This window comes from Bombina bombina, chromosome 1 (assembly GCF_027579735.1).
Source record: "Bombina bombina isolate aBomBom1 chromosome 1, aBomBom1.pri, whole genome shotgun sequence".
NCBI lineage: Eukaryota > Metazoa > Chordata > Amphibia > Anura > Bombinatoridae > Bombina > Bombina bombina.
In genome coordinates, this window is record NC_069499.1 from 1,140,190,060 (window position 1) to 1,140,209,579 (window position 19,520).

Consider the following 19,520-nt stretch of genomic DNA (forward strand, 5'->3'; position numbering starts at 1 on the left):
AGAGAACCCATTATCACAATTATAGCCTAAGAATTTATATAAATATATTATAGTTAGGACGTTACCTAATATTTTTTTATATATATATATTGCCATTTTCTTTAGGGGTATAAGTTTATTATCCACTCAAAGGCATCTAGATTACTTAATATTACCCTTTCATGCACTGAGACATACCAGAGACTCCATTATCACTATTATAGCCTAGGTATTTATATAACTTCTTATACGTTCTCATTCTATTCTATTTAAAGTGCATATTGCCTATTTTTTATAAACTCACATTATTGTGTTCCCTGTTATAATAATATCTTATGAGATAATAGTTAATGTATTATGTGTATAAGATTCCATAAATGAATATCTTATTTTGTCAAAAGTTGAGTGAAAAGCATAAAGTGAACCTTATTACCACCTTTATATACAAAAAACTGCTAACCTGCAATTCCACCTTAAACCTAAGAAGGTGTGCCTCCATGGAACCTACCTTAATTACCTAACCAATAAGATCACAAGAAACACCTTTATAAGGAAGCACTCAACCTGTCTGGAGTATCTTGATAAAGCCCCCAGAGGGTGAAACGCGTAGATTTTACTCCAGACTTTTCTACTACCACTTTTCTACAAACCACGTCTAAAGAAAGTCTTACAAACTCCAAGAAGCTGCGATCCAGCCCCTCAAGTGGACTCTAATTTTCATGATTTAGGAGCCAAAACCACAAGGAGGACCAAGGATCTGATCAGCGAGAAAGTGGAGCACAGCTTTTCTTTCTAACAGTGGATCCCCAACACCGCACACCAAAGTGCAGAAGAAAAAAGTTTTTTACAGCTGCAGTTCATACATCTTGAAAAAGATCAATTACATCTGAACACGCTAAACATCCAGCGTGCACAGTCACAGCCTATCCTAAGAGAGGTGTGACCCCTAACCACCAATCAGGAACGGAGGCTTGTTTGTTATCTCACGTTAAGCCGCGAAGGAACAAAACTGAGAAGGAAGCCCACAGAACATCGGCACTTACACGATTCCCAACAGACATTTGTAAGGTACCTTACAGCTTGCTTTTATCCCAAGGTGGCATTTTTTGTTTATCAAGTTATATTCAGAGACCATATACTGTCAAGCCACTCGACTTACTGAAACAAGTTCATAGGGAGACGTCCCTTGTTTTATTTGCTTTTATTTGTTTTATTTGCCATATATCTTTTAGTTAATCCTAAAGTTTTATTGTTGACAGTAAATTTAGTTTAATAAAATAGTTTTAACACTTCTATATGTTTCTTTATTTTTTGGATATAGGTATATCCATTTCTAATCACTGTTAATTGGATTGTCACTAGCTTCACTTACACTTATTAACTCTATTCACAAACACTATCCACTTCATCTGTAATTACAGATTTAGTAATATTATTCTTTACAAAACATTAAGAAAATTTATACCAGTCAACACATAGGACTTAAATCCTAAATATCCAAAATCAAACACAGGAAAGAGGCGCCGTATGTGTGAATCTGAAGAAGCCAACGACAAATATAAGACATGTGCAGGGTACTCACAATGTGAAAAGGCACTCCAATGTGCCTATAGGGGCAGGCTGGTATTCACAGCAAACCAGCTGGCTGAACCGGCTAACCAGGATACCCAAGGTAGAGGACTCTATGTCTTGATGGACTGTGTATACTGGATCCAGCAATGTGGGAACAGGAGAAGGTGTCCCACATCAGACCGGTCCTATACTAACCAGTTTCCACACTGCAGCAAGTCATGTCTACACAGTGTCCACACAGACACTGTGTAGACATGACTTGCTGCAGTGTGGAAACTGGTTAGTATAGGACCGGTCTGATGTGGGACACCTTCTCCTGTTCCCACATTGCTGGATCCAGTATACACAGTCCATCAAGACATAGAGTCCTCTACCTTGGGTATCCTGGTTAGCCGGTTCAGCCAGCTGGTTTGCTGTGAATACCAGCCTGCCCCTATAGGCACATTGGAGTGCCTTTTCACATTGTGAGTACCCTGCACATGTCTTATATTTGTCGTTGGCTTCTTCAGATTCACACATACGGCGCCTCTTTCCTGTGTTTGATTTTAGATTTATAACCTTTGGAGGGTGAAGATCGAGTGCTGCCTCCAGTCCAATAGAAGACAGATACCTATACCAGATTGGGTTATCCTGGACTTTGTATATTTGTCTATCATCCTGATCTAGGATTGGGTATAATATTGTGAATACACACACTTACATTGTATCTATGTTATATTAGTACTTTGTTGATTGTTTGTCTGAAACATCCATATATGGTCACGTGGGCCTACATATATATTCTACACCGTTCTTAGTAGCGCCCCCTATTGGGTTATTCCCTTTAATCCTAAATATCCGTTGTCTGAGACACTTAGATACTATTGTTTTTACACCTGATACAAATCAGAATCACTTATAATATTTCACTTAGATAAGTTACACATATAATGGTAGCATAAATCCTAGCTTAATTTATAAGCGCCAGTGGAAATCCAAACTCTTACAATTGTTCTCAACCTAAACTACTGAGGAGGAGTAGTTTCCCCCATCCACCAGGCATACAGGATTTTTTAGTAAGCGCCAACCCTCTATTCACTATATCACTAATAAGGACAAAAGATACCAACCTGATGCTGAACTCTGACAGGCGTTAAATGGGTTACATTCTCATAGCATCTAGATTGTTTAATGTTACCCTTTCATTCATTAGGATGTACCAGAGAACCCATTATCACAATTATAGCCTAAGAATGTATATAAATATATTATAGTTAGGACATTACCTAATCTTTTATATATATATATATATATATATATATATTGCCATTTTCTTTAGGGGTATAAGTTTATTATCCACTCAAAGGCATCTAGATTACTTAATATTACCCTTTCATGCACTGAGACATACCAGAGACTCCATTATCACTATTATAGCCTAGGTATTTATATAACTTCTTATACGTTCTCATTCTATAACTCATAAGCTCTTTGATTGTAGCTTCTTACTCTATGTGCAAAGGGTTTCTAGAACCTCCAGAGTCCTATTACCTGGCTTGTACTTAGCTCTCATCACGGACTATAATTGTAATGTTCAGTGAAGTTTGCACTCTATCTAATCGATTAGGGCAGAGCTTTCCAAACTTTTCTTGTTGGTGACACACTTTTTAGCCCTACATCATTTTGTGACACAGTAAATCAGTTGTACTAGCAAAAAGGAGGTTAAACTAACTTGTTTTAAAAGATAAGGACACATACATAAATTATATAATAACTAAATGTATTTACAAGTAACAGTATGTATGTGCAAGAATTAAAAAAAGTTTCTATTAACTACACCAATACCTACTTATTATTTTAATGGGATGTATGAGGTTTATGGGATGAACACAATTTCTGAATATTTGGTGGAATATTAGATAAAGACACTCGCATTTCATCAGCATGCATTTTTAAGCTTCACTACTGGGAGCTAGCTGCAAAAAAACCCTACTGACTTCTGACTTCAGCTCAGCGTTTAAGCTGCCGCCCTCGATGAGTCCGATTGACTACTGCCCGCGCTGCAAAAACACTGCTGTCACACTCACTGACTACACATGCAGTCACAAGCCAATTAAGGATACTACACGTGCAGTCAGGACTCAGGAGCCAATGTGCCGCCAATTGGAATAGTTTCAGTTCCCACTGAGCTGCGGCAATAGGTTAAGATGATCTGTGACCCTCTAGGTATCAATCACGTGTCAACCATGTGATATGCGTAGCAAGCAGGCGGAAAGTCAGAAACCCCCCAAAAAATTTTAAAAAAATTGTGCTGAAACAGGGACACACCTACACACTTCTGCCGACACACTAGTGTGTCCCGACACACAGTTTGGAAAGCACTGGATTAGGGGTTTATACATATTACCCTATTAAGCTCAAAATCTGCTTTAAATAACCTTCCACATAAGTGCCTATGGATAATTTCAGACAAGTAGTATATTATGATAGAAGTCATAGACATTAAGCAATTTCTAGGGAGGTTCTATATATTTTAATACTATATGTTTGTAAAGACATCTTGGAGAAGTACTAGCAGCAGATGCTCTAACTCTCTTTATTACATTCTCCAAGTTATATACCTATACCAAGTTCATACATTTATCCTCTGCATATGCTTTACTAATATTGTGAAGACTGTTTGGTTTGTTTGTTTGTTAATTGATAATTATTTGTGGAATTTGTGATGCTCCCCGAAGACACATTAAATTGAATATCTCAGCTCTTACCACCCAGCAGTTAGCTATTTCAAAACAACAACTCTGCATTTAGCTTAATTAACCCCTATAGCCTAACGGGTATTAGCTTTACTATAGGCCCCCATATCTAATTCCATTACAGAAAGCATTCCTAACCTAACATTCTATTATATATATAATATACCTAGAGGTTCCGCCTAAGTAAGTAAATTTAATTAAACACCCATGCTCCTATACCCGAGCGATATACTCTCTTTTTATGTCTCCCTTTATAGTATTTCCTTACGATAACCCTAGAAGGCTCCGCCCCCCCATCCTTCCCAACTTAAAGCGGCTTTGGCCCGCTGGATTCCCTTAATAAAAAGGCCCATATGAGGCCACTTCATTAGCTATTCATGATAACCACCCCTAAATATAAAAAAAGAGGTTTAGGTGCTAATTTTCTTTATTTAATACCTAGCTTACCTGCCTTGTATTTGTATTTGTTGTACATTATGAAAATGCTGTTATTACTCTTACAACCTGGATTGTATATTTCTCTTATAATGCTCAAAACCGCAATAAAAATTGTTTTTAAAAAAAATATATTTTTTTTTTCAAAATTACTATTTTTCCTCACCTGTAAGTCATTATATTCTCTGCCTGTGTCTTTGGTTTGTCTTTTTTGTGTTCTAAAATGCAAACAATAGTCTATATTTATTTAAAACAATAATATATGACCTTTTTGATTGCAGTACTGTACTATCTATACAAAAGTATTAAATATGATATAAAACTACCTGTACGTTGCATGTATTAACTGTATTAGGACATGTAAATATTGCCTAAATTACATTATTGTTTACACTTGGTTCCATCCCCTCTCCAAACTGTCCTATTTTATAGATTCAAATAAATATACAAATATTCCAAAATGCAAACTATTCCTCAATCTAAACCCTTTCCGGTCCCAAGCAGTTTGGATACAGGATTTTCTAACTGTATTAAAATGATTGCAATACCCTTAAGTACATTACATGTAACCTTTATAGTCAATACCCAAGGAAAGTAGAAGATCCAGTTATATGTTAAGCTAGACATCAATCCTTTACTGCAGGCTCTGATGAGTTAACACACCAAGCAGTGCAATCATCTGAAAGCAAATGATTTGTTCAGCAATCTCTATTAACAGGGATTTAATCTGCTCTTTTCAATAAACAAAAAAGCTGTTTTTCGTTTTTTAATACATTTATTCTCTACGCCTAATCCGACCTCCATTTATTTTATGAAATCCTCCAGCAGGGACAATAGCAAAGCTAGTTAGGTGATGTTAAGAGATCATTTGTTTCACAATTAGACTGGTGGTACGTTGACGTCACCTGAATATGTGGGAGGTTAAAATATCGGGACCTTGCTATTATGCGGGGGGGGGGGGGAATCTTTTCCTTATGCTGTTTCAGTTTACATTTTCTTCTGGAGTCAAAGGAAATGTTAAAGAAAACACAAGACAATGTTTCATTTAAAGCATATTAAATCACTCATTGGAAGAGCAAATTTAAAATTTATTTCATGCTCATATACAACAAATATACAAGCAAACCTTTTCTAGAATATTATACCATTACAAAAATAATATACAAATGATTTTATAGGAAGAAATAAACATTTTTGGATAGGTTAGATTGTAGTATGGTTGTAGATTTTAACCCTTCAGTTTGCTGTTTCTTTGAGCATAGCTGACTGACGTTTTGTTAGGTTTATAGTTAATGCACAGCTGTTTAAAGAATAGGCAGAAACACATATGTTGTGATAGAGTCAATTACATACTGGGTGCTTAAAAATAAAACTTTGTTCATAGTCTTACAAGCAATGTTACCTTAAATAATGTCTCTTCTAAATACTTTGTTGTTAAACTTAGCTATTTACAGACTAAACATCACACAATACTCTTAATAAGAGCACAATTACCCCAAAATAGCTTGTTCTTATAACTTACTGTTATACGCCTGGACCTCATCTAAACCCAATGTGTGATTGTGGAGATGTAGCTGTGCACAAGGTTGCAAGGTGTCTTTGAGCATATGGTGTCATGTAGTATACATGTAACTGTGTGTGTCTACAATTATAAACATATTGACGTGTTTGTCTGATATAATTTCCGTGTATTATTGTGAGCTCCATATATGCCTGTGAGAAGACAGGTGCAGTACATACATGTTCAATTAGTATGGGTGCCCAGTTGGGTGCCTCTAACTATCTTCACTTGTGCATCTTTAAGTGTCGGTTGATGGGTGTCAGTGAGTCTGTAATTAGACAACATAAAATAAATCTGTTACATGTTGCCCTGATAACTAAGAAAGAACAATAGGTTCAAGGCATTTGGTCTGTCTCATAGGGCGGCACATCTGTGGTAAGTTGGTTATGATGGCTCAAGTACCACGTTGCAATCTAAGGAACCTCAGGAGAAAACCTGTTTCCGGATGCTCTCAGCCAGTTCTCTGTATCTCAGGGTCCGGCTGGGCTGCATGCAGTCCAAGGGGGCTCCAGAGATAGAAGAAGCTAGGCACTGGAGACTGAAGAAGGACTGAGGGTGAACCAGATGCACACGAACAGGACCAATGCTCCCTTTAAATCGGAATGATTTGTACACAGGGAAATGTTCTTGGAGAGCTTGATCCAACTGTAAAAAAATAAAGTAGACTTAAGTGGATTTACTACAGAGACCTATTAAAGAAAAGATGCTTTGACAGTCTGCCAGAAAAGATATGAGGTCTTCAATGAATATGAAAGGTACATAAAATATGGAAGACATCAGATAGGGAGGTACTAGAAAAAGAAAAGGATAGAGGTGATAGATATGGATAGAAACAATAAAGAAAGTGATACAGATGAGGATGAGAGAGGAGACAGCAAAATAAATGAGCAGATTAATGGTGGGCAGATGCCAGTTGAACAGAAAGAGAAGATTGCAGAGGTTTCCGCTTGGAAAAGTAACAAAGTTAATAGAAAGTACATAAAAGAAAAAGTAGAGTGGCACAGACATGAGGTGAATGTGAGAAAAGAGGACAGAATATATGTTTAAATACTAGTGAAAATCTAGAAAGAGAAGCACCTGTGAGGCTAAAATGTGTACAGGAGTTAATGATATAGTTAAAAATATATCTAATCTTACAAAAATAATACAATACAAATATAAAAAAATACGTTATATACACATATAAAAATTGGCCACATAAGAAGAAAAAAGCAAAAAAGAGAAAAAGAAAATTAGACCCAAAAAATGAGTGAATTTGATCCAAAATTGTGTGAGTAACAATAGTGTGTCCAGTAAAGACTCTTGAAAAAGACCATATATCTGTGCCAAAACGCGTCGACCAAGTATCTATCTGCTCGAGTTATCCCATACACATGCTGTTTATTAACTCAATATGGTAAAACTTCACTCTACTTTTGGGGTTATTTAAAGGGACACTAAACCCAAAAATGTTCTTTCATGATTCAGGTAGAGAATACAAATTTAAATAACATTCCAATTTACTTTATTATTTAATTTGCTTCATTCTTAAGATATCCTTTGTTGAAAAAATAGCAATGCACATGGGTGAGCCAATCACACGAGGCATCTACAGTATGTGCAGCTATCTAGATATGCTTTCCCAGGAACTGATATCAAAAGAATAAAGCAAGTTAGATAATAGAAGTAAATTAGAAAGTTATTTAAAATTGCATCCTCTTTCTAAATCCTCAATTAATTTTGTAAGTTTAAATATATTTGTAACTATATTATTAAGTCTTGTACACATTTTAGCCTCACCGGTGCTTCCCTTTGTAAAATGTGACTAGTATAATTTGATTTGATTATTTGGGTAGGTTATGTATTTGTATTCCATCTTCTTATGTGGCCACGTTTTATATGTGCATGTAACATTGTATTTTTTATATTTGTATTGTATTATTTTTGTAAGATTAAAGGGACATAAAACCCAAATATTTTCTTTCGTGATTTAGACAAAGCATACAATTTTAAACAACTTTTCAATTTACTTCTATTATTTAATTTGCTTCCTTCTCTTGCTATTCTTTGCTGAAAGGTTTATCTAGGAAAGCTCAGGAGCAGCAAAGAACCTAGGTTCTAGCTGCTGCTTGGTGGCTGCATAAATAAACCAATTGTCATTGGCTCACACATGTGTTCAGTCAGCAACCAGTGGTGCATTACTGCTCACTCAACAAAGCAAATTAGAAAGTTGCTTACAATTGCATGTTCTATCTGATTCATAAAAGAAAACAATTGGGTTTCATATCCTTTTAACTATATTATTAAGTCTTGTGCACATTTTAACCTCACAGGCTCTTCCCTTTCTACATTGTCACTAGTATAATTTGATTAGGAGATTGTTTGGGTAGTTTATGTATTTGTATTCCATCTGGCGCTGAAGTATTGATACATAGTTTTGTTGACAAAATATATATGTATCTACTTTATGTCATTAAAATGTCTATTTTCTATACAAATAGTCAATCTATCCACTTCATTACTGAATGTGTATCCAATCTACTGATCTAATATGTAATCCCTTGTGATTAGTTCTATACTATCCTAACATGCTCATTATCACTTATGCATCTTGATACAATTTCTAATATTCATTATAGTCCCCTTTTCTCAGTTTTTTTCTTATGCCCTTGGAAAAATCCAAGAGTACATTGAGAGGTGCAGAATAATCAGGAACTGGGAATTTCATTAGGAAGATATTTATATTTTGGTGCAAGAAAAAGACAATAGTATTTATATTCCATAGAAGCAAAATGATTTCAGCTGACATTTTAAATGCAGCATTTAGGTGTGACATTTCCACATTACAATGGTAAACAACAAGGCAGCAGGAGCTAGAAAAAAGCTATGTATAAGGGTAGAAATTACAACTTTTACTATAGCAGCAATCTTATAACAGTCCATAGACCAGCTAATGCTGTGTTATAAGATGCTAATTAGCTCTTCCCTAGCTCCAGGTGCTGCAGTATATCTGGAAAGTATACTCTTAGGTGATGACACGTCATGGTGAGAAACTATTATATTATAGTCAATTGGAAGTCTAAAAATGCTGGGATTTCTGCATGCAACATCTATGTCAACTGAAAAGACATAGGCCTAGATTTGGAGTTTTGTCGGTAACGACCCGCGTAGCTAACGCCGGCTTTTTTCTGGCCGCACCATAAAAATAACTCTGGTATTGAGAGTCCACATAAAGGCTGCGTTAGGCTCCAAAAAAGGAGCGTAGAGCATATTTAACGCAGCTTCAACTCTCGATACCAGAGTTGCTTACGCAAGCGGCCAGCCTCAAAAACATGCTTGTGCACGATTCCCCCATAGGAAACAATGGAGCTGTTTGAGCTGAAAAAAAACCTAACACCTGCAAAAAAGCCGCGTTCAGCTCCTAACGCAGCCCCATTGTTTGCTATGCGGAAACACTTCCTACGTCTGCACCTAACACTCTAACATGTACCCCCGAGTCTAAACACCCCTAACCTTACACTTATTAACCCCTATTCTGCCGCCCACCGCATATTATTATTAACCCCTAATCTGCCGCTCCGTAAACCGCCGCTACTTACATTATCCCTATGTACCCCTAATCTGCTGCCCTAACATCGCCGACCCCTATATTATATTTATTAACCCCTAATCTGCCCCCCACAACGTCGCCTCCACCTGCCTACACTTATTAACCCCTAATCTGCTGACTGGACCGCACCGCTATTATTATAAAGTTATTAACCCCTAACCCGCCTCACTAACCCTATAATAAATAGTATTAACCCCTAATCTGCCCTCCCTAACATCGCCGACACCTAACTTCAAACATTAACCCCTAATCTGCCGACTGGAGCTCACCGCTATTCTAATAAATGTATTAACCCCTAAAGCTAAGTCTAACCCTAACACTAACACCCCCCTAAGTTAAATATAATTTAAATCTAACGAAATTAATTAACTCTTATTAAATAAATTATTCCTATTTAAAGCTAAATACTTACCTGTAAAATAAATCCTAATATAGCTACAATATAAATTATAATTATATTATAGCTATTTTAGGGTTAATATTTATTTTACAGGTAACTTTGTATTTATTTTAACCAGGTACAATAGCTATTAAATAGTTAAGAACTATTTAATAGCTAAAATAGTTAAAATAATTACAAAATTACCTGTAAAATAAATCCTAACCTAAGTTACAATTAAACCTAACACTACACTATCAATAAATTAATTAAATAAACTACCTACAATTACCTACAATTAACCTAACACTACACTATCAATAAATTAATTAAATACAATTCCTACAAATAAATACAATTAAATAAACTTGCTAAAGTACAAAAAATAAAAAAGAACTAAGTTACAAAAAATAAAAAAATATTTACAAACATAAGAAAAATATTACAACAATTTTAAACTAATTACACCTACTCTAAGCCCCCTAATAAAATAACAAAGCCGCCCCAAAATAAAAAAATGCCCTACCCTATTCTAAATTACTAAAGTTCAAAGCTCTTTTACCTTACCAGCCCTGAACAGGGCCCTTTGCGGGGCATGCCCCCCAACATTACAACCCACCACCCACATACCCCTAATCTAACCCAAACCCCCCTTAAATAAACCTAACACTAAGCCCCTGAAGATCTTCCTACCTTGTCTTCACCTCACCGGGTTCACCGATCTGTCCAGAAGAGCTCCTCCGAGGTCCTGATCCAAGCCCAAGCGGGGGGCTGAAGAGGTCCATGATCCGGCTGAAGTCTTCACCAAGCAGGGCAGAAGAGGTCTTTCATCCGATTGAAGTCTTCATCCAAGCAGGATCTTCTATGGTCATACATCCGGAGCGGATCGGCAGGATCCTGAAGACCTCCGACGCGGAACATCCATCCTGGCCGACGACTGAACGACGAATGACGGTTCCTTTAAATGACGTCATCCAAGATGGCGTCTCTCGAATTCCGATTGGCTGATAGGATTCTATCAGCCAATCGGAATTAAGGTAGGAATATTCTGATTGGCTGATGGAATCAGCCAATCAGAATCAAGTTCAATCCGATTGGCTGATCCAATCAGCCAATCAGATTGAGCTCGCATTCTATTGGCTGTTCCGATCAGCCAATAGAATGCGAGCTCAATCTGATTGGCTGATCGGATCAGCCAATCGGATTGAACTTGATTGTGATTGGCTGACTCCATCAGCCAATCAGAATATTCCTACCTTAATTCCGATTGGCTGATAGAATCCTATCAGCCAATCGGAATTCGAGGGATACCATCTTGGATGACGTCATTTAAAGGAACGGTCATTCGTCGTTCAGTCGTCGGCCAGGATGGATGTTCCGGGTCGGAGGTCTTCAGGATCCTGCCGCTCCGCTCCGGATGGATGACCATAGAAGATCCCGCTTGGATGAAGACTTCAGCCGGATCATGGACCTCTTCCGCCCCCCGCTTGGGCTTGGATCAGGACATCGGAGGAGCTCTTCTGGACAGATCGGTGAACCCGGTGAGGTGAAGACAAGGTAGGAAGATCTTCAGGGGCTTAGTGTTAGGTTTATTTAAGGGGGGTTTGGGTTAGATTAGGGGTATGTGGGTGGTGGGTTGTAATGTTGGGGGGCTTGGGTATTGTATGTTTTTTTTTACAGGCAAAAAGAGCTGAACTTCTTGGGGCATGCCCCGCAAAGGGCCCTGTTCAGGGCTGGTAAGGTAAAAGAGCTTTGAACTTTAGTAATTTAGAATAGGGTAGGGCATTTTTTTTATTTTGGGGGGCTTTGTTATTTTATTAGGGGGCTTAGAGTAGGTGTAATTAGTTTAAAATTGTTGTAAGATTTTCCTTATGTTTGTAAATATTTTTTATTTTTTGTAACTTAGTTCTTTTTTATTTTTTGTACTTTAGCTAGTTTATTTAATTGTATTTATTTGTAGGAATTGTATTTAATTAATTTATTGATAGTGTAGTGTTAGGTTAATTGTAGGTAATTGTAGGTATTTTATTTAATTAATTTATTGATAGTGTAGTGTTAGGTTTAATTGTAACTTAGGTTAGGATTTATTTTACAGGTAATTTTGTAATTATTTTAACTATTTTAGCTATTAAATAGTTCTTAACTATTTAATAGCTATTGTACCTGGTTAAAATAAATACAAAGTTACCTGTAAAATAAATATTAATCCTAAAATAGCTATAATATAATTATAATTTATATTGTAGCTATATTAGGATTTATTTTACAGGTAAGTATTTAGCTTTAAATAGGAATAATTTATTTAATAAGAGTTAATTAATTTTGTTAGATTAAAATTATATTTAATTTAGGGGGGTGTTAGTGTTAGGGTTAGACTTAGCTTTAGGGGTTAATACATTTATTAGAATAGCGGTGAGCTCCAGTCGGCAGATTAGGGGTTAATGTTTGAAGTTAGGTGTGGGCGATGTTAGGGAGGGCAGATTAGGGGTTAATACTATTTATTATAGGGTTAGTGAGGCGGATTAGGGGTTAATAACTTTATAATAATAGCGGTGCGGTCCGCTCGGCAGATTAGGGGTTAATAAGTGGAGGCAGGTGGAGGCGACGTTGAGGGGGGCAGATTAGGGGTTAATAAATATAATATAGGGGTCGGCGGTGTTAGGGGTACATAAGTATAACGTAGGTGGCGGCGCTTTGCGGTCAGCAGATTAGGGGTTAATTATTGTAGGTAGCTGGCTGCGACGTTGTGGGGGGCAGGTTAGGGGTTAATAAATATAATATAGGGGTCGGCGGTGTTAGGAGCAGCAGATTAGGGGTACATAAGTATAACGTAGGTGGCGGTCGGCAGATTAGGGGTTAAAAAAATTTAATCGAGTGTTGGCGATGTGGGGGGACCTCGGTTTAGGGGTACATAGGTAGTTTATGGGTGTTAGTGTACTTTAGAGTACAGTAGTTAAGAGCTTTATAAACCGGCGTTAGCCCAGAAAGCTCTTAACTACTGACTTTTTTCCTGCCGCTGGAGTTTTGTCGTTAGAGTTCTAACGCTCACTTCAGACACGACTCTAAATACCGGAGTTAGAAAAATCCCATTGAAAAGATAGGATACGCAATTTACGTAAGGGGATCTGCGGTATGGTAAAGTCGCGGCTGAAAAGTGAGCGTTAGACCCTATTTTGAGTGACTCCAAATACCGGAGGTAGCCTAAAACCAGCGTTAGGAGCCTCTAACGCTGGTTTTCACGGCTAACGCCAAACTCCAAATCTAGGCCTTAGGAAGCAGTTTTTAACGGATAGGAAAAGAAACAAAGTCCAAAGTTCTAATGCTTGTAATGGGATATAAATAGGCTGACCATATTGCCGCTTTAAAAAGGGACACATGAAAAATACATATGTCAGGGCTGTTTAAAGAAATATTTTGTATAAGAACCTTGACATATGTATTTTTCATATGTGTCCCCTTTTAAAAGTGGCAATATGGTCACCTTAGATATAAAGCTACACACTCTTTGATCCTTTACGGGTAGTCAATGGAGGGTCCTCAGGGATGGAGTAATCGATTCACAGGGTTTTTTTCCCAGTTACCAGTCTGGCAGAAGTGTTCTGGACGACTTGCAGCTGTGAGATTTGGTATTTAGGGAGTCCTAAGTAGAGGGAGTTTGCAAAGTCAAGTCGGGATTTGATGGTTGTTACAACTACAGCTGACGTCGACGTAACAGGCAAAGAAGGTGGTGAGATTCGCTGACTACTGATCCTATTTGAGTGTCCATTGTCATGTCTGAGTCAAAGATGAGTCAAAGATGACTCCAAGGCTTTTGACTTTGGCGCTGGGGGGTGATGGTTTGTCCGAGGATGGTAGGTGGGGTAGACGTTGTGATGGGGTGTTTATTTTGGTTTGTGTGGAGGAAGAGCATTCTGTTTTGGATCCGTTAAGTTTGAGGGAGCTCTCAGTCATCCACTCGTCAATCAATGAGAGGCAGTTTTACAGGGAGTGGTATTGATCTTTCTTGTTGGTGATGCGCAGGTATAGTTGAGTGTCATCGGCGCAGGAGTGATAGAGCAGGTCCTGGTTGCTGATGATTTTGAGAGGTGGGCGGAGGTAGATATTGAAAAACACGGGTGAAAGGGGTGATCCTTGAGTGACTCCGCATGTGATTTTACGTGCTTCTGAGGTGAAGGCGCCTAGTTTCACTTTCTGGGATCGGTTCTCTAGGAAGGATGCAAACCAGGGTAAGTCCGAGTCTGTGACTCCAAATACTTCTGCGAGACGAATGAGCAGGGTTTTCTGGTCTACTGTATCGAAGGCTGCACTGAGGTCCAGTAGCACCAGGAGGCACGAGATTCTCCATCTGCTGCTTCGAGGGCATCATCCCAGATCTTGAGGAGTGCCATTTCGGTCCAGTGGCCAGGGCGGAAACCAGATTGTAATGGATCCAGGAGTTCATGTGAGTCCAGATGGGACTGTAGCTGTTACTAAGCACTACTGTTTTCTCGATAATCTTGGAGAGGGTTTTGAGGCTTGTAACAGGTCTGCGGTTGTTTGAGTTTTTGGGGTCAAGATTGGGCTTCTTTAGGAGGGGTTTGATTATGCCTTGCTTGAGGGAGATCGGCACAATTCCTTCTTTGAATGACTGGTTTATGAGGTGTGTTATGGTGGGTGCCAGGATGTCGGTGCATTCTTTCAGAAGTTTTGTGGGAATAATGTCGTTTGGTGATGTGCTGTCTCGGAGGCTTCTGATTATGGTTTTGGTGTTGATGGTGATTGGTACCAGGGTGAATCTCGTGGTTGTGGAGAATTTGTGTAGTTTTTGTCTTCTTACTGTGACCGGGCGGAGTTGAGTGCTATGTTCTTTTGAATTTCTTCTCGAATGTTTGTGATTTTTTCAATGAAAAAGTCAGATAGCTCATTGCAGAATTCTTGTGTTTCGTTTGCTGGTGGCTCAAGACAGATGGGGTTCATAGTCTCTGCGACTAGTTTGAAGAGCTTGCGGGGGCGGTTTATGGCTTTTGATATGGTGTTGGAAAAGTGTTCTTTTTTTGCTCTAAAGATGGCTTTGTAGTATTTAGTAGTGAGTGATTTGTAGTTTGTGGTTGTCTGTGGTTGGGTTTCTTTTCCAAGCTGCTTCTGCTCTTCTGCGTTCTTGTTTCAGTGATGTAAGGGAGTCATTGAACCAGCCAGAATTGTTTTTGCAGGTGGGTGCTCTGCGAATTGGAGCGATTGTATCTGATGTCTGTAGTAGTGCTGTGTTAAGAGAGTTGAGTGTATCTTCAGTTGTGGGGAGATTCGTGAGTGCCGCTATTTTCTTGGACAGTGTGGTTTTGAAGAGTTGTGAGTGTTGTTTCTTCTGTGATCTTGTCCAGTGTGTTGTTGTTGAGTGTGCTGGTTTTTGGTAAAAGATGTCTGTAATTATTTTAAATTTCATAGCGTGGTGGTCAGTCCATGGTAGGGGCATGTTTTCCAGAATGTTGATGTTCTGTTTGAAGATGAGGTCGAGGGTGTGGCCAGAAATGTGAGTGGGAGCACTTATCAGTTGCTGTAGACCTAGTGCTTCTAGTTCGTTGATGCAGGCGGTGGCGATGGGGTCCTGGGAGGAGTTGGTCCAAAGGTTGAAGTCCCCGAGTAAAAGAAGGTTTTTGGTTTTCAAAGTGTGTGTGGAAATGAATTCAGTGAAGGGAGTAAGGAATTGTGTCTTTGGTCATGGTGGTCTGTAGCATAGTAGTATGTGGATGGTGTCTTGGGGTGTTATTTGGAGTTGCAGTGTAAGTGTTTCCATGAATGGCAGTGTGCTTTGTAGGGTTGGTTTAGTGAGAATGTGATTATTAGATCACTGCTAGGCCACCTCCTCTTTGTCCGACTCTGTGCTCTGTCAGGATGGAGTAGTTCTCAGGCACTAGTTCTGCTAGGATGGTGTTACAGTCAGGTGTTAGCCAGCTTTTGGTGATGAAGAGACAGTCTAGGTGGTATTGAGTGATGAAGTTGTGGATTTCATGCTTGTGCTTGACTGCTGATCTGGTGTTGAGCAGGGTACATAATAGGTGTTGTGCTGGAGGTGGTGTAGTTCTGTTTTGAGTGGGTAGTTGCAACTTAGTGTTTAGAAGTTGTTCTTTTAGTAGTATTGTTTGGGTAGTGGTATTTAGTGGTGTGGTGGTGTTCCTCAGGCGGAGGAGGATGCCAGATGAGTATTTGATGGTGTGCATGATGGATTGACAGTAAGTGCGTGGGATGAGAGTGATGCCGAGCTGAGTGGGCGCTGTAGAGGTGATAGGTGGGGTGTGAATGAGTTGATGCTGTGTGGGAGAGAGGGTACTGTGAACTAGTGTTGTGCATGGGTGTTTTGTGTTGGAACTGTAGGTGCATGAGTGCTAGAGTGAGGGCTGGTGAGTGGGAGCTAGGGTGAGTGCTTGGAGTGCTAGGGGTGGGTGCTGGTGAGTGGGTGCTAGGGATGAGTGCTGGTGAGGGGGTGTTAGGGGTGAGTGCTAGTGGGTGCGAGTTGGTGAGTGGGTGCTAGGTGTGAGGTTTGGTGAGTGAGCGCTAGGGGTGAGTGAGTTTTAGGGGTGAGTGAGTGCTATGGGAGAGGGCTGGTGAGTGAGCGCTATGTGTGAGGGCTAGTGAGTGTTAGTGAGTATTATGGGTGAGAGCTGGTAAATGAGTGCTAGTGAGTGCGTGCTATGGTGAGTGAGTGCTAGTGAGTGTTATGAGTTAGGCCTGGTGGGTGAGTGAGTGCTATGGGTAAATGCTGGTGACTGAGTGCTAGTGGTGAGTGCTATGGGTGAGGGCTGGTGAGTGAGTGCTAGGGTGTATGTGGTGAGAGTTTACTTTTTTTGCAGAGTTGTGCTGTTTGTTCCAGTGGTTGACAGGTGACTGTTCGCTTTGGATCCTCTGTGGTAAACTTGTGAAGGGTCTGAGGGCTGTGGGTGGGTCTCGGGCGGCAGGGGATGCCTGGAGACACTGGGGCTGGAGCAGGAAGGAGGGTCTGACCCTTTTTTCTTGCTCTGCTGTCCTGGTCAGAGGAAAGACTGAGAAGTTTTTATGAGCTTAGCGTGGGTTCATTGGCTTATGTCTCCGGATGGCATTAATTTGTCTTTTGGAGCCTATTCGGTTAGAGGAGCGGCGGCTTCTAAAGCCTTTGAGGCTGGTAGTCAGCTTCAAGATATTTTGAAGGCCGCAGACTGATCCTCAGCTTCTACCTTTTCTCGTTTTTACTTTAAACCTATTCCTCATGCTGCTAACCTTCTGTGTGTTAAAAATGCTTAAAGTGAAGCCTCCTGTCTTGCTATAAAATTCGGATTATTATAACCATGGTGTTGACAGAAGGCAAATATTTTAATATATTATGGCCATATATTGACTACTGGTGTCTGAATAACCAACAGACCTGAATAAAAACCCATTCACAATTCTTCCAACTGCAATGGTATGATAACATGGGAAATTAAAGTACATGGGTGATCAGGCTCTAAGACAGAGGTACTTCAAAAATAAATGTATATCCCTAAAGGGAAAGTAAAAATATTTACAAGATCTTTCTGCAGTCATATAATAAACAAACATGCTGAATGAGTTTGAAAATGTTTGTGGCACATTACCACCTTGTTTACTGCAACTGTTTTTTTTTACCATCCAGACTCCACCATGAGGAATTGTTCCTAGAGTAGACACAACTAGCCATAGTCATTAGGTTAGCAAACTCACCATTGTTTTACAGTTCACATTACCTCTGCTAAAGACAATTAGGGACTGGTATGGAGCAGGGCTAGGCTTATGAAGCCTGAGATGCGCGCTGTCAGTTCTCAGACATAAGTAAACATTTTATACTACAATAATAATAAAAAAAAAAGCATTTCAAATAAATGTATACATATTATAAAGAACTCTGTTACATGGCTAAAAGACACACTAATCACCTCACATCATTTCCATTTGACAAGACTTGATTTGTGGCATTAAAGAGATACTAAACCCAAATTTTTTCTTTCACGATTCAGAAAAGAAAAACACATAATTTTAAGCAAGTTTCTAATTTGCTTGTGAGCCGGCCCATTTTTGGTTCAGCACCTGGGTTGTGCTTGCTGATTGGTGGCTAAATGTAGCCACCAATAAGCAAGCGCTATCCAGTGTGCTGAACCAAACCTAGGTCGGCACCCAAAGCTTTGCATTCCTGCTAGAAAGAGAACGAAGAAAAGTTGATAATAGGAGTAAATTAGAAAGTTGCTTAAAATTGCATGCTCTATCTGAATCATGAAATAAAAAAAATAGTTTTAGTATCCCTTTAATAGCTATTGTACTACTGTCCTCTAAAGATACAGTGATGTGCTTAAAATACACTGAAACAGGGCAGCTGTTCCCTATGGAAGTGTTAGAACAGGGCTTGGTACAAAATCATGTAAACATGGAGCCCTTTCTATGATGGTTATGATATACAGTACCTCATTAAAACACACATCACTTTATTGTGGCAGGGAATACCTGAAAGGTCTTATGGAAGACTATGACCTTACCAGGTGAAGGCGTTTTGTTGTTTTCATTTGTGGGTAACTATAATGTCACACAAGAGCTTTCAACAACCTCAGGTTTAAAGGGATATTAATTAGACCTTTTTCGTTAATTAAAAGAGGGGCATTTCATACTGTATTTCAGATGTTTTTTAAACTCATATTCCTGTCTCATACTTGCCGAGCGCCTGTCCTTCCCCACCAGTAAAGCCTTCTCCTCAGAAGCACCTGAAGAGTCTGAATTATGCTGTTAAGGGAGAACATCAGCTTATAGCTTCTGACCTCAGTGGCTACTGATTCAGTATCTGACCTTAAAAGGACATAAAAGTGCAGAAAGAAAAATGCTCTAATATATGTATATGAGTATAAGGAACTATAGAAGAAATATCACGATGAAAGGTGCCAGAAGAATAAAATAAGGACTGCCCCACATTAAAAATTACGGGTGGGGAGCTGTGGATTCTTTCCATCAGAAGAAAAGAAATTATCAGGTAAGCATACATTATGTTTTTTCTTCTTAAATGGGAAAGAGTCCACAACTGCATTCATTACTTTTTGGGGAAAACAATACCCAAGCAATAGAGGACACTGAATGCCAAGATGGAAGGGTACAATAGGCGGCACTTCTGAGGGCACCAAGCCTGAAACCACTGCCCACAAAATACCTAGCTTTGTCCGAAGCCGAGAAAAACTTTAAAAGGCCAACAGGCCTCCAGGAGACAGCCGTCACCCAGCAGTCGGTCCCCTCATCATTTTCACCGCCTCTCTAAAAGAAGGGAAC

The 19,520-nt window shown here is 39.1% G+C and overlaps 1 protein-coding gene across 1 annotated transcript in view; it reads right to left on the reverse strand.

Annotated features, from left to right (window-relative positions):
* Positions 1-5,760: 5,760 nt before the first annotated feature.
* The window catches only part of GHDC (GH3 domain containing), a 390,939-nt gene continuing 377,179 nt past the window's right edge, over positions 5,761-19,520 (reverse strand). The window contains exon 9 of the mRNA XM_053699058.1: positions 5,761-6,927. Within this exon, the coding sequence (XP_053555033.1) occupies positions 6,706-6,927 (222 nt within the window). The 3' untranslated portion in view covers positions 5,761-6,705. The remainder of the gene's footprint in view (positions 6,928-19,520) is intronic.